The following is a 16,381-nucleotide window of genomic DNA, read 5'->3' on the forward strand; positions in this document are numbered from 1 at the left end:
TGATTCAACATCTCATCTGCAGAGAGATACCTCTGAAAGTGCAGTCCGCCCTCAGTCCTGCATTTGAGTGATGAGGCCTGGATTTATGAACTTGGGTTCTGAGGAAGGGTCACCGGACCCAAAACGTTAACTCTGTTTTTACCTTCACAGATGCTGCCAAACCTGCTGAGCTTCTCCAGCAACTTTGTTTTTGTTATGAACTTGGGGTTTCCTGTAATAGGATCTGAATTTGTAACCTGCCTGAGAGGTGGAAATGCTAGCAGAGGCTTTTGTCGAGAGCTTAAATGAACTTGTTACTGACCCACTAAGCATGTTTTGGACAGTCTTGTTTTCCCTTTTTGGCTCAATAGCTGTGCATTTGGACAATATCCCACCCTGGGATATTGAATCCAGCTTCTGGGCACTTGCTGATCGCCCTCTTTCCCTCCGTACTCTTCAGTGGCCCAGTGTGGGAATCGTTCATTGGAATGTCCTGTGGAAGCATCTCACAGAATGTTAACCTGAGCATTTCTTTAGAAACGTAGAAAATAGGACTCTGAGTAGGTCATTCAGTATGGTCGTGGCTGAGTATCAAACTCTGTGCTCCATCCCCAGTTCCTCCCCATATTCTTCAATCCCTTAAGCCCTAAGAACTATGTCCAGCTCCTTAAAAACATTCAATGTCTTGGCAGAGAATTCCACAGGCTCGCCACTCTGGGTGCAGAAATTCCATCTCATCTCAGTTGTAAATGGTCTATCCCGTATCTCTTGGATTATGCACCCAAGTTCTGGAGCTATGGTTGGTATACTTCCAATTGCCAGGTGTACAATTCTGGAATTTCCCAATCGTGCCTTGCAGATGTAGGCCATTTGAGAAGATTGCTGCTTGATGTGAGTGAGTTAGTGCCACAGTAAACAAATTATTAACCTAGAGGGGTCACTGGTTCCAGTAACTTGAGGCACAACCAGTCCCTGAGGGGTCGGAAATGCAAAGAACATGAAATATTGAGTGCCTCGCGCAACCGCGTGTTGCCCCCACCCTCAGGTGACCAACACAGCCCCAATGCTGACAGTGCTCAGACCAGCTTAGCTTCACCCCCACCTCAGTCTGAAGGTCCTGAACCTAGATTCCCAGCACTGCTTAGTCGTTGGGAGCTGGAATTATAAATCTCTGTTTTCTCCTCCTTTACAAAAAAGGAATGAAATGACTTGCTTCGATTTGGATTAACTCAGTGCCAATTTGGATGCAGTTTCAGATTTCATTGCAACACGCTCTTAGAGCATATTGTTAGTGTTTTAAATAGTTTGATGATAATGCCCCATCTAATGTGTGCCCATCTGTTCATACACTTCAATGGCTCTGCCCTTGGAGGCTCAGGCTGTCATCAGGCTGTTAACAGTGATCAGGTTAATCAGCTGCATCCCTTCCTGTACCCGGATTCACATTGTGGATCTGATCCTTGTATAGATCTCACCTCTCTTACAAAGTAAGCACACATCTCTCTGAAATCTCCAAACAGAAGTGTGTTTAAATTGTTCCTGGCATTTTACCTCCTCTGCAAAGCTACTGTTATCATTAAATGATGCAAAATAAATTACAGGATAGTGTTAAAGCATTGTGAAGAATCAACTTGCATTCCAAGGAATAAAGTCCTAAATAAAAACCAAAAGAATTGCAGATGCTGTAAATCAGGAACAAAAACAAAGTTGCTGGAAAAGCTCAGCAGGTCTGGCAGCATCTGTGGAGGAGAAAACAGAGTTAACGTTTTGGGTCTGGTGACCCTTCCTCAGAACTGGTGGTGGCTGGGAAAACGTCAGTTTATATGCAGAAAATAGGAGTTGGGTGTGGTAGGGAGTAAACGATAGGATAGAGCCCAAAGAGAGAGAAAGACAGTTGGACAGACAAAGGAGTTGCTAATGATCAGGCTGGGAGGGTGAGTAGTTGATAATGGGGACTGTTAGTGACTAACAACGGGGTGTGTAGTGGCAGGCTAACAAGGCCTGGTGTGTGGAGTGGGGGGCTGGGACATGGGAGAGTTTAGGCCCTAAAATTATTGAACTCAGTATTGAGTCCGGAGGGCTGTAGGGTCCCCAAGCGGAAAATGAGATATTGTTCCTCCAGCTTGCGTTGGGCTTCACTGGAACACTGTAGCAAGCCGGAGACAGATGTTGGCCAGGGAGCAGGGCGGTGCATTGAAGTGGCAGGCAACAGGTAGTTCAGGGTCTTTTTTGTGAGCAGAATGTAGACGTTCTGTGAAGCAGTCGCCAAGTCTACGCTTCGTTTCCCCAATGTAGAGGAGACCACATTGTGAGCAGCAAATGCAGTAGACTAGATTCTTGGAAGTGCAGGTGAAGTGTTGCTTCACCTGGAAGGTATGTTTGGGCCCTTGGATTCTGTGGAGGGAGGAGATAAATACACAGGAGTTGCACCTTCGCCGGTTACAGGGGAAGGTGCCATAGGGCTGTGGGGAGGTGTTGGGGGTGAAGGAAGTGTGGACCAGGGTGTCCTGGAGGGAACGGTCCCTGTGGAAGGCAGTCAAGGGAGGGGAGAGGAGTATGTGTCTGGTGGTGGCTAATATCCCTAATAAAGTCCTATCCTGGCCAACCTCTCCCTGTAACTCCAGCCTACTCGTCCTGTCAACATCCTTGTAAATCTTCTTTGCACACTTTCCAGTTTAACCGAAATAAAAACCAAAAGATGCTGTACGTCAGAAACAAAAACAGAAGTTGTTGGAAAAGCTCAGCAGGTCCGGCAGCATCTGTGAAGAGAAAATCACAGATAATGTTTCTGGTTCAGTGACCCTTCCTCACCTGACCTGAAACGTTAATTCTGATTTTTCTCTTCACAGATGCTGCCAGATCTGCAGAGCTTTCCCAGCAACTTCTGTTTTTGTTCCAGTTTAACTGTGTCTTTCCTAAAACAGGGTGACCAAAACTGTACACACTACTCCAAGTGCAGCTTCACCAAAGACTTGGACAACTGCAACTAACGTCCCAACTCCTCTACTCAATGCCTTGACCGATGAAAGCCTTTTTCATGTGACGCCACTTTCAACAGACTGTACTTGTACTCCTAGATCCCTCTGTTCCACAGCATTCCTCAGGACCTTACCATTTACTGTATAAGTCCTACCTTGGTTTGACTTTCCAAAGTGCAACACCTCACACTTACCTGTATTGAATTGCATTTGCCAATGCTTAGCTCATTTTCCCATCTGATCAAGATCCCTTTGTAATTTTTGATAACCTTCTTCACTGTCAGTGATACCTCCTAATTGTATATTATCCACAAATTTACTAATCATGCCTTGTACATTCAAATCCAGATCACTTATGTAAACCTTCAATCATCACCCTCTGCTTCCCACCATCGAGCCAAATTTGAATCCAATTAGCTAGCTCTCCCCGGATCCTATGCGACCTAACTTTCATGACCAGCCTGTCATGCAGGACCTTGTCGTAGACCTTACTGAAGTTCATATAGACAACATCCACTGCCCTACCCTCATCTATCCACTTGGTTACCTCTTTCAAAAACTCAAAGATTGTCAGACATGACTTCCTGCTCACAAATCACACTATCCCTAATCAGACCTTGACTGTCCAATGTTGGTTGATCCTGTCCCTCATTATCCTCTCCAATAAATTGCCTACCGCTGATGTAAGGCTAACTGGCCTGTAGTTCCCAGGCTTCTCTCTTAAGTGTGCTCCTACACGACTTATAGTCGTCTAAGGATTCACTTGAGCCCGATAGCTTAAACCCAATATGTGCTGTCTGCACCGTCCCTGCACTCTTGATATCATTGTGTGAAAAGGTTGAGCTTCCAGTAGGTGCATCCAAGCATGAGTGACTTCCACATTAGAATTTGAGATGTTGACCATACAGCATCATGGTTAGAGAGAGATAGAATGTGGGACTTTACTGTGGCATTCAGAGATCTGAATGCAGCAAAATTCTATTGCACCATGATAAAGATCTGCTTCTCTAGGTGCTGTCTGAGGGCCAAATATTGGAAAGGAAAACCCACTCCTCTACTCTTCCCTGAGACCTTCCTGCAGAGAGGGGGCAGGTGGAGCTTTGTTTAACATATCACCCAAAGGAGGCACCTACAACAGTGCAACCCCTCCTTCAGTGATGCACAGGATTTTGTGTTTGAGTCTGGAGAGGGTCTTAAACCAGCATCCTTCTGAGACATAACTGAGGGTGCCACCCACTGCCCTACAGCTGGCAGAACCTGCTGGGTTCTGCACTTGATGTTGCCTTTGGTTGTGTTTGTTTACAGGGGTGCATTTCTTTTCCTGGTTGTATGTTCCTGTAGATAGAGTGCAGCACGGTAGCTCATTTGGTTAGCTCTGCTGCCTCACGTGCCAGAGACCCGGGGTCAATTCTACTCTGGTGACTGTCTGAGTGGAGTTTGCATGTTATCCCCGTGTCTGTGTGGCTTTCCTCCCACAGATCAAAGATGTGCAAGTTAGGTGGATTGGCCATCTTAAATATTCCACAGAGTCCAGGGATGTGCAGGCTATGTGGGTTAGGATGGGGGTGGTGGGGTTGATGGGTTGGGTGGGATGCTCTTTAAAGGGTTGGCGTGGATTCAAATGGCCTGCTTCCGTGCTGTAGGGATTCTGATTGTGAATGCTCCAATTTTAAAATATGGACCACATAGTGTCTGTGGCTGCTTACCCTCTACACACTGGCTCCAGCTGCAGAGAGCACTTGCTGTGAGACCCCGTGTGTAATGCCGGTGAGAGTGGGTGAATTAGAGCAAACACTGAGCAGATTCAGCCAGGTAGGGTCGAAATCTAAAACCCTAAAGATAATGAGCGATAGGAATCCCTGATCCGTGGTCCCTGGAAGTTTAGCCAGATGGCAATTTTATTTTTGATTCCTGTTGGATGAGGACTCCAGTGATAATCATTTTTTGTTTCTGTGCCAAGATGCTGCATTGATTGGAGTGTATGTAGGGGAAAACTGAACAATGCTTATTGTTTTTATTATCGTGCCTCTCTCAAGTGGTTTGTGTTTGAACGTGACTTATTAGTTGCAAATTACACTATCTAATTAAACCAAAACAATTGGACAGTGGCCATTTAAATGACTGCTCAGAGGAGAAACATTGTTTGCGCTCTCGCTGAACACTTTAAATGATTGCATGAACCCCATTGTTCAAGATATTACTGTTTACAGGCAGGAGAGCACAGGATCAGCTGTGGAGTTGCAGTTTCATCAGGTGGAAATTTACAGTGGGATTGAGGAGCATCCAATTCTCCAGTCCATAGGAGATAGCCAGTGCTGCACCAATAGATACTTAGCAAGAAGAGGTTGGTTAGCTCAGTTGGCTGAACAGCTGGTTTGCAACGCAGAGTCATGCCAACAGTGAGGGTTCAACTCCTGCATTACTTGAGATTACCGTGAAGGACCCTCCATTTCAACCTCTTCTGAAGCATGGTGACCCTCTGCTTAAACCATCACCAGGTGCCTCTTTCAAACAAGGGAGAAACTCTATATTCTGGTAGAACTGTGGTAACTTCACCTTTATCTTGTCCTTAACAAGGCCATCCCACATGAGAGAAGACTGTGGCTAGCCGTAGCAGATGATATTGCTTGTGTCTCGTAGTCAATGTGCCTTTTTAGTGACACATTCGTGATATCATTGCATGTGACCTGATAGTATGATTTTCTCTGACTCCATCTTACCTTGGGCCACTTGAAGCATTACACTCTACTTGAATCATGCTGATCTGTTATAACCTTTTTAGGTTATAATATTTGTACCTAATAGCTGTTGTAATTAGTGTCTATTCAATTCTTCAATATCACAATATCCAAGCCTAGTTTCTTGTATTATGATGGATAACGTCAGTGTTTCCACATCAGATAAAATACCCTGCTGGATGCAAACTTGCTTTGAATATGGGTCAGGCTCTCAGTGTGAGGGATTCCCACCCAGCTCGTCATTTGACACAAGCCTTGGGACCTACCAGAGCTGCACAAGGCCCCTGAGATGAAGAGGGCCATGGATCCCAGGCCAACGTCCCAGGCTTTTATGATGGGGAGGAATTGAGGGCGTGCGTTTTGAAGACCAGGTGGGAAGGAGCGCAAGAGCAGAGGAGGTCAGATCTCTTCATAGATTTGTAAAATTCCTATAGAATAGAAGCAGGCCATTGGTCATTGGGTTTACACTGACCCTCAGACCATCCCACCCCATTCTTTCCCTGTAATCCTGCATTTCCCATGGCTAATCCACCTCCCCTGCACGTCCTTGGACACAATGGGGCAAGTTATCATGGCCAATCCACCTAACCTGCACAACTTTAGACTGTGAGAGGAAACCAAAGCACCCGGAGGAAACCCATGCAGACACTGGGAGAATATGCAAACTCCACACAGACAATCACCAAGGCGTGGAATTGAGCCTGGGTCCCTGGTGCTATGATGCAGCATTGCTAACCACTGAGCTGCCTTGATCTTGAACCAGGGGCTGCACAGGGAACCTCCCCAAAAGATGCATCGCCCTCTCTTCCTGACTTTTCCACAGAAAAGGCCTTCTGAATCTCACCTGCCTGCCCACACTAGTCACATTTTTGAGCAGGCAGTGTTTTATTCTGCTTGATTGCCCATTAATTATTTGTTCCAAAAAAGGTGAGGGGCTGCTGCCAATTTTGGTGCCTATCAACCTACCATCTGATGGGGGACTTGGTCAGGAGTGGAATGTGAGGGGTGGGCAGGCAGCCAGGGGGAGTAAATGTGGGGAAGTTAGACCAGCCATCTGTCACAATGTATATGCCCACCTCCCCCTGCTGGAAACCTACCCAGTAGGAAGGGTGGGGCGAGAGATGGGATGGAGAGCTGTAAAATCCAACCCATTGTGTTAATGCTGTTGAAAGTATCCAGTTGCAAAGGGACTGTCCCCAGTGTGGTGGTGCCATCTGTGCTTTGCTTGGACTTGGAAGGTTCAAATCCCACCCCAGAGACCTGGGGACAAATCTAAGCTGACATTCCAGAACAGCACAGTACTGAAAAGAGAAATGCTCTATTGGAGATATATATAATTTGAACTGCACTTAAACCAAGGCTCTGTACGTTACAGATTAAACAGTCCCATGGCAGAGCTAGAAAATTAGCCTGTTTCCTAACCAATATGTACAGCTCAGCTAAGATCACTTAGACAGGATCTGATCATTATCACATTGTTGCTTTTGGGCATTTGCTGTGTGCTAATTGGCTGCCACATTTCCTGAATTGCAATAGTGATTTCAATTCAAAAATATTTAACTGGTGATTAAAATGCTTTGAGATGTCTTGAGGTTGTGAAAGGTGCTATATGCTATACATCCCCTTGGTGGTGGCCAAGTGGTATTATCTCTGGATTGTTAATCCAGGGACCCTTATGTTTTGGGGACCTGGGTCTGAATCCCACCATGGCAGATGGTGGAATTTGAATTCAATAAAAATCTGGAATTAAGAGTCTAATGATAACCCTAAATCCATTGCCAATTGTCAGGAAAAACCCATCTGGTTCACTAAAATCCCTTAGGGAAGGAAACTGCCATCCTTACCTAGAGATAACAAGACCCCTTAAGGGTCTAGGCCCGAAACGTCAGCTTCCCTGCTGCTCTGATGCTGTGTTCATCCAGCTGTACACCTTGTTATCACAGATTCTCCAGCATCTGCAGTTCCTACTATCTCTGCCATCCTTACCTGATCTGTTGAGGTTGGTTGGCTCGCCGAGCTGGTTTCTTGTTTCGCAGATGTTTCGTTACCACGCTTGGTAACATCCTCAGTGAAGCCTCCGATGAAGCGTCGCTGTGTTTTCCCGTGTGGTTTTTAAACTCTGGGGTCCGTTTATTATTATATAATAAACACATTGAACTCGACCCCATATACACAGCAATGTGGTTGACTCTTAACTGCCTCTGGGCAATTACAGGTGGCAATAAATGCTGGCCTAGCCAGTGACTCCCTTATCTTGTGAATGAATGAAAAAAATGTAACTCTTTCTGTTTTTTTTTTTGGTTGCAGCTTTAACCCACCAGAATTGTGCCAGTGCTTTGCCAGGGTAGTATGGTGGTTAGCGCTGCTGCCTCACAGTGCCAGTGACCCAAATTCGATTCCAGCCTCTAACGACTGTCTGCGTGGAGTTTGCGCGTTCTCCCCATGTCTGCTTGGGTTTCCTCCGGGTGCTCCAGTTTCCTCCCACAGTCCAAAGATGTGCAGGTTAGGTGGATTGGCCATGCTAAATTGCCCATAGTGCCCAGGGATGTATGGGCTAGGTGGGTTAGCCATGGGAAATGTAAGGTACAGTATATGGTGGGTGGGGCTGAGTTTGGATGGGGTGCTCTTCGTGGGGGGGGCGTCATTGTAGATTTGATGGGCCAAATGGCCTCTCTTTGCACTGTATAGATTTTATGATTGAGTGTTTCTGGTAAGCTTCCTGTGATTTGGCCAAATCCACTTGCTTATTGTCTCCCAGGACTTTAACCCTGTATAAATCTCTGTTCGGGGTCTCCAGTGGAGGGTCATATCTAGATTTGGGCATGATGCTTTCGAAAGAATGTTCAAGAAGGTGCAGAGGAAACTTACGAGATTCGAGCTGGGAACGAGAACATCAGTTACTTGGAAAATGTGAGAGGGGTTGGAATTTCTCCTTAGATGAGATATGTTTCAAGGGAGATTTATTGGAGGTGTTTAGACTCATGAAGGGATTTAATAAAGAGAGGGGAGAAACTCTTCACTGGGGAAGAATTCTACATGATCAGGTAGAAATTTAGGATAATTGGCAAAGAAATCTAGGAGAGCTTCTTTCTGTGCACTTCGAGTTGTGATCGAGATCTGTACTGTCCGAAAAAGTGATGGAAACAGATTAAATAGGGACTTGCTAAAGAGAATCAAACATGCATTTGCAATGGAAAGAAACACCAAGCTTTAAGGAAGGAACAGGGGAGTGAGTCTAACTTGCAGCTTCTCCTCTCGAAGAACACACAGGTGATGGTCAAGTGATTTTCTGTGTTAACCCCTCCCTGTATATGCCTCCTCCTCCCTCAGCCAGCACTTCCTCCCCATTTACAGTTAGGGTATCCAACATCTTGGTTTTCATGCATTGTAGCCTTTGGAGCCTTAAGAGCTGCACAGTAAATAAAGTCCAGTTCTGGTTAATGGAATGCGCTGCCGGCGGTGGTGGTAGAGTCAGATACATTAGGGACATTTAAGTGACTCTTGGATAGGCACATGGATAATAGTAAAGGGAAGGGTATGCAGATTAGTTTGATCTTAGAGTAGGATATTAGGTTGGCACAACATCGTGGACCAAAGGGTCTATACTGTACTGTAATGTTCTATGTTCTATGAATTGTTAGCAGATCCAAATCCACCGATGCTGTGATTAAACTTTCAGACTAACTCTTGCTGAGCTTCCAAGACACTTTTTTTTTTTTGAAGATGCCACTTTCTCCCCAGTGTGCTGGGCATTATTTATTGCTTTTTAAGTCTTGCCAAGACATACTGTCTGACCATTACCTCATTGTTTGTGGGGAAATTGCTCTGCTCAGATTAGCTGCTGAATTGCTTTCCCCATTGATTCATGAAATATCGGCATCAGTGGCAAAGCCAGCCTTTTTTCCCTGTCCCTAAATTCCCTTGAATTAATTGGCTTGCTGGGCCATCTCAGAGGCTACATCACAGTCGACCACATTGCTATGGGTCTGGAGTTGTAGATTGGCCAGACCAGGTAAGATTTCCATCCCTTGAGGACTTGAGTGAGCCAGATTGATGTTGGTTGTTGGTCATTACTGTGACTAACTTTTAATTCCGGATTTACTCATTGAACATAAACTGCACCAGATGCAATTTGAACTTGGGTCCCCAGGAAATTAGGCTGGGCCTTTAGTTTTCCAGTCCAATAATGTTCCTGCTATGCCACCATTTCCCCATTTTTCCACACTACAATAGCAACACCACTGGTTATTTCTTTTGGAGAAAGTGTTTCACTGGTTATGAAATAAATCTTTTGTCCTTCTTTTCAATGAGCCCAGACTTTTGTACGGAATTTTCTTAATTGTTGGCCTAGTAATTGGGTAGCAGTGGAAACTGAGTCAAATTATAGGGCATTAGCAGATATCTTCACATCCTCTTTTACCACGGGCGAGGTTCCAGAGGATTGGAGATTAGCCCCAATGTTGTTCCTTGTTTAAGAAAGGAAATAGAAATAATCCAGGAAATTATAGGCCTGTGAGCCTGACATCTGTTGTGGGGAAGCTGTTGGAGAAGATACTGAGGGACAAGATATGTGCACATCTGGAGGAAATCGGACTAGTTAGTGACAGGCAGCATGGCTTTGTACGTGGAAGGTTGTGTCTCAGCAACCTGATTGTCACGTCTTTAAAAAAATTCAAATGCAATTAATGATGGAAGAGCTGTGGGTGTAATTTATATGGACTTTAGTAAGGCATTTGATAAAGTCCCACATGGCAGATTGGTACAAATACTAAAATGGCATGGGATTCAGGGTGGGCTGGCTAGATGGATACAAAACTGGCTTGGTCATAGACAAGGTAGCAGTGGAAGGGTGTTTTTCAGAATGGAGACTGGTAACTAGTGATGTTCCAAAGGCACCAGTCTTTGGTCCTGAATTAAATGATCTAGAGGAAAGTATGGGTGGTTTGATTAGTAAGTTCACAGATGACACGAAGATTGATGGAGTTGCTGATAGTGTCGACGATTGTGAAAGGATCCAACAGGATATAGATAGACTGGCAACTTTGGCACAGCAATAGCAGATGGAGTTTAATCCAGACAAATGCGAGGTGATGCATTTTGGAGGATCAAGTTTTGGTGTGAATTATACTGTAAATGGCAGCACCCTTAGGAACATTAACACTCAGAGATGGATCTAGGCATGCAGGTCCACAGTTCCCTAAAAGTGACAACACAGGTGATTAAGAAGGCATTTACTTTTTCCTATTTATTTGTGGGATGTGGGCGTTGCTGGCTGGCCAGCATTTCTTGCCCATCCCTAGTTGCCCTTGAGAAGGTGGTGGTGAGCTGCCTTGAACCATTGCAGTCCACCTGCTATAGGTTGACTCTCAATGCCATTAGGGAGGGAATTCCAGGATTTTGACAGTGAAGGAACAGCGATATATTTCCAAGTCTGGATGGTGAGTGGGTTGGAGGAGGAAGTTGGAGGTGGTGGTGTTCCCATATATCTGCTGCCCTTGTCCTTCTATGGAAGTGGTCATGGGTTTAGAAGGTGCTGTCTGAGGATTTTTGGTGAATTTCTGCAGTGCATCTTGTAAATAGTACACACTGCTGCTACTGAGCATTGGTCATGGAGGGAGTGGATGTGGTGCCAAACGAGCGGGCTGCTTTGAACTGGATGGTGTCAAGCTTCTTGAATGTTGTTGGAGCTGCACCAATCCAGGCAAGCGGGGAGTATTCCATCACACTCCTGACTTGTGCCGTGTAGATGGTGGACAGGCTTTGAGGAGTCAGGAGGTGAGTTACTTGCTGTAGTATTCCCAGCTTCTGGCCTGCTCTTGTAGCCACTCTGTTAATGTGGTGAGTCCATATGAGTTTCTGGTCAATGATAACCCCCAGGATGTTGATAGTGGGGGATTCAGTGATGGTAACACCATTGAATGCCATGGGGTGGTGGTTAGATTGTCTCTTTATTGTTGATGGTCATAGACTGGCATTTGTGTGGCACGAATGTCACTTGCCACTTGTCAGCCCAAGCCTGGATATTGTCCAGACCTTGTTGCATTTGGACATGGACTGCTTCAGTATCTGAGGAGTCACGAATGGTGCTGAACATTGTGTAATCATCGGCAAACATCCCCACTTCTGACCTTGTGATGGTGGGAAGGTCATTGATGAAGCAACTGAAGATGGTTGGGCTGAGGACACTACCCTGAGGAACTCCTGCAGAGAAGTCCTGGAGATGAGATGATTGACCTCCCACAACTACGACTGTGTTTTCCTGTGTGTCAGGTATGACTCCAACCACTGGAGAGTTTGCCCCTGATACCCATTGATTCCAGTTTTGCTAGAGCTCTTTGATGCCACACTCGGTCGAATGCAGTTGATACCTGTCACATTGCGTCTGGAATTCAGCTCTTTTGTCCATGTTTGAACCAAGGCTGTAATGAGATCAGGAGCTGAGTGGCCTGGTGGAACCCAAACTGGGCATCACTGAGCAGGTTATTTCTGAGCAGGCACTGCTTGATAGCACTGTTGATGACACCTTCTATCAATTTACTGATGATCGAGAGTAGACTGATGAGGTGGTAATTGGCCGGGTTGGATTTGTCCTGCTTTTTACGTACAAGACATACTCGGGCAATTTTCCACATTGTCAAGTAGAAACCAGTGTTGTAACTTTACTGGAACAGCTTGGCCAGAGGAGTAGCAAGTTCTGGAGCACAAGTCTTCAGTACTATTGCTGGAATGTTGTCAGGGACTGTAGCCTTTGCAGTATCCAGCGTTTCCAACCGTTTCTTGACATCACATGGAGTGAATCGAATTGGCTGGTATCTGTAATGCTGGGGACCACTGGAGGAGGCTGAGATGGATCGTCCACTCGGCACTTCTGGCTGAAGATTGCTCCGAATGTTTCAGCCTTATCTTTTGCACTGATGTGCTGGGCTCTTCCATCATTGAGGATGGGGATATTTGTGGAGCCACCTCCTCCAGTGAGTTGTTTAATTGTCCACCACCATTCACAAATGGATGTGGCAGGGCTGCAGAGCTTAGATCTGATTCGTTGGTTGTGGGATCGCGTAGCTCTATCTATCACTTGCTGCTTATGCTGTTTGGCAAGTAGTCCTGTTTGGTGGCTTCACCAGGTTGACCTCTCATCTTCAGGCATGCCTGGTGCTGTTCCTGACATGCCCTCCTGCACTCTCCATTGAACCAGGGTTGATCCCCTGGCTTGATGGTAATGGTTGAGTGGGGGATATGCCGGGCCATGAGGTTACAGATTGTACTGGAGTACAATTCTGCTGCTGTTGATGACCCACAGCACCTCATGGATGCCCTGTCTTGAGTTGCTAGATCTGTGCGAAGTCTGTCCCATTTAGCACGGTGATAGTGTCACACAACATGATGGAAGTTATTTTCAATGTGAAGGCGGCACTTCGTCCCCACAAGGACTGTGCGATGGTCACTCTTACCGATACTATCATGGACCGATGCAACTGCAGCTGGTAGATTAGTAAGGATGAGGTTAAGTATGTTTTTCACTCTTGTTGGTGCCCCCATGACCTGCCGCAGATCCAGCCTAGCAGCTATGTCCTGTAGGACCTGACCAGCTCGATCTGTAGTTCTGCTGCTGAGCCACTCTTGGTAGTGGACATTGAAATCCCACCCACCCCCGCCACACACACACACACACACACGTGTGTATATATACACACACACACTATATTTTGTGCCCTAGCCATCCCTGGAGCTTCCTCCAAGTGTAATTCAATATGAAGGAGTACTGATTCATCAGCCGAGCGAAGACAGTGTGTGGTAATCAGCAGCAGGTTAAACATGGTCAAGGAAAACTCAAGCCATGAGACTTCATGGGGTCCAGAGGTCAATGTTGAGGCCTCCCAGGGCAGCTCCCTCCCGACTGTATACCACTGTGCTACCACCTTTGCTGGGTGTGTCCTGCCGGTGGGACAGGACATATCCAGGGACGGTGATGGTGGTGTCTGGGACATTGTTTGTAAGGTATGATTCTGTGAGTATGACTGTCAGGCTGTTGCTTGACTAGTCTGTGAGACAGCTCTCCCAATTTGGGCACTAACCCCCAGATGTTACTGAGGAGGACTTTGCAGGGTCGACAGGGCTGTATCTGCCGTTGTCTTTTCCAGTTTAGGTCGATGCCAGGTGATCCGTCCAGTTTCATTTCTTTGAGACAGGCATATCGCATGCTTGCCTTCATTGGCCGGGGCATTGAGTACAAGAGTTGACAAAACATGTTGCAGCTATATAAAACCCTTGTTAGGCTGCAGTTGGAGTATTGTGTGCAGTTTTGGTCTCCACGCTACCAGAAGGATGTCGAAGCTTTGGAAAGAGTACAGAGAAAGTTCACCCAGGATGTTGCCTGGTCTCGAGGGCATTGGCTATGAGAAAAGGTTAAAAAGACTAGGATTGTTTTCACTGGGAAGATGGCGGCTGAGAGGAGACTTGATTGATCCAAGTCTGCAAAATTATGAGAGGCATAGATAGGGTGGATAGTCAGAGGTTTTGTCCCAGGGTTGAAGTTTTAATTACAAGGGGACACGGGTTCGATGTGAGAGCACAAAAGCTTAAGGGAGATGTGCGAGGAAAGATTTTCATGCAGCGAGTGGTAAAAGTCTGGAATGCGCTGCTAGAGGAGGTGGTAGAAGCAGGCACGCTGGCGACATTTAAGAGGCATCTGGATGATTACATGAATAGGGAGGGAATTAAGGGATATGAACCGAATAAGGGCAGAAAGTTTGTTCTTTCAGTTTAGTTACGGCTTTATGATTGGCACAGGCCGAAGGGCCTGTTCCTGTGCTATACTTCTCTTTGTTTATTGAGCCATTTTCACTGAAGAGTTTGATGTAGAGTGTGCTGTCTCTCCCACACCATTTCATTAGTGGGAAACCATTGCTGTGTACAGACTTCCATCACTTGAAGCCCAGTGGTGGGAGAGTTCACCGATAAATCCCTGAGTAGGATTATTTCAGTTGCCTCACGCAGATGCGGCCACAGCTGTGGAAAATATGAATTCTGAGGCAAAATATGCAATTCCAAATGTCAAGTTGATGCAGAGGAGTGGGGAGGAACCCAAGTTATTCCAGAGTTTTTCCAACCCGAAGGGTCAGTGGCCTTGATGTCAAAAGCAGAATGCTCTGCAGCAGCTCCAATGAGTTGAGCTCATCTCTGAAATGCTTTGCAGCTCAATGAATGAGTCAGCTTTGCAACCATCCCCCTCACAGTAGCAGCCGAGGCTACACAATCAAACTACTGACTGATAAAGGTCGCCAGAGCTTCTGTTTAAAAATTTGAAACTGGGCATGAGTCATCTAAGTGTTTCAAGAGAGCAGTTTTGCTGCAAATGTCAGAGGCTGTTCTGTTCTGATCTGTTGAGTAGTCGAATAAAAAAGATCCTGACAGCATGTAGTTATTCGCTATTTCTTTTTTTCATCCATCCACCCACCCACCCACCCAGTTCTGCATTTTCGTCCAATTCCCACGCAGTGAGGAGGCAGTCGGAGACGGGCACAGGGGAGCCAATCAGCCAGGAGAACGAAAGGCAAATCTACAAGACCGTTCTGGAAGGGGGAGATATTCCGTTCCAGGGATTGAGTGGCTTGAGCAAGAGGACATCCAGCTCCTCGTCAACCAAAGGTGAGTAGCTCCAAGACACCAAAGCTCACTCCACAATAATTCAGCAGTCACTGCTTGGTCGTATAGTAGCAAACGCTGCTAAAAGAGACACCAATTCAAAGCTTTTCATCTTCAACTTATCAAGACTGTGAGGCGATAAAGCCAAATTATTTAATTTGTTGTTCCCTTTTGAAGTTTGGTTTCTTGCCTCCTAGTCCTGATCAGTGCAAAGAGTCAACTTTGTATCCATTCAGGAACAGAATGCGATGGTGCTGTAGCTGGTTAGCGACTGCCTGTTTCTTTCTTAGCATTTGCCTTTACTGTAGGTCAATTCAATTAGGAGAAGGTACTTGGATTTCTGCTCCCTTCAGGCCACATTCCCATGTTCAGTACGCACTAACTGGTTGGGTTGCACTCAAGTTGGATGTAATGTAAATCTCTGAAAACTGCCCTAATAATTTGCTTTGGGGAGCCCCTCAGAGAAGCTGTCTATATTGCCAGCAGTTGGCAGTTTCCATTTGGCACAGCTGTCATCTTCAGCCTGAATGGCACAGCTAACTGTTTGTATATCCACCAGGAACTGAACGGGGAATACGCTGGTGGCTTATGTTCGTACCACCAGGAGCTCTCCAAATTCATTTCATGTGGGAATGGTAAAGTCAGAAACGAGAATGTATTTGAATTTCCAGATGAGTCATAGATTCTATTGGCAGTGGTCCACTGGAGCTTGGTACATTAAGTCAAATTGTGTTGCATTCTTACCTGATTATGTTTGTTCCTAAAGCTGTCATTTTATTTGGTGCTGGCATTGCCCAAGGCTAAAACTGCAGGTCCAGTAACACCTAGGACACGAGTCCTGAGCAATGCTAACAAAGGACTGCATTTCACACAGCCTGCATTTTTTTGGCCTTGTAATGTGTCTAACAGACACTATGCAGTGGTCAGAAGCAGAATGAGCTGCACTCAAAAGGCCTGAGGTTTAACCACCCAAACTGGCAAGCTTTAAAACAACTGGGTAATCCATTAGGAATGCTTAAAATGCTGTAGATATGTCTAAAG

The 16,381-nt window shown here is 45.8% G+C and overlaps 1 protein-coding gene across 1 annotated transcript in view; it reads left to right on the top strand.

Annotated features, from left to right (window-relative positions):
* Window positions 1–16,381, top strand: part of LOC109938306 (sorbin and SH3 domain-containing protein 1-like) — a 108,412-nt gene that overhangs the window by 52,086 nt on the left and 39,945 nt on the right. Inside the window, exon 13 of the mRNA XM_048616303.1 lies at window positions 15,165–15,343. Within this exon, the coding sequence (XP_048472260.1) occupies window positions 15,165–15,343 (179 nt within the window). The remainder of the gene's footprint in view (window positions 1–15,164; window positions 15,344–16,381) is intronic.

Source organism: Rhincodon typus, chromosome 34 (genome assembly GCF_021869965.1).
Source record: "Rhincodon typus isolate 14 chromosome 34, sRhiTyp1.1, whole genome shotgun sequence".
In the NCBI taxonomy this organism is placed as follows: Eukaryota; Metazoa; Chordata; class Chondrichthyes; order Orectolobiformes; family Rhincodontidae; genus Rhincodon; species Rhincodon typus.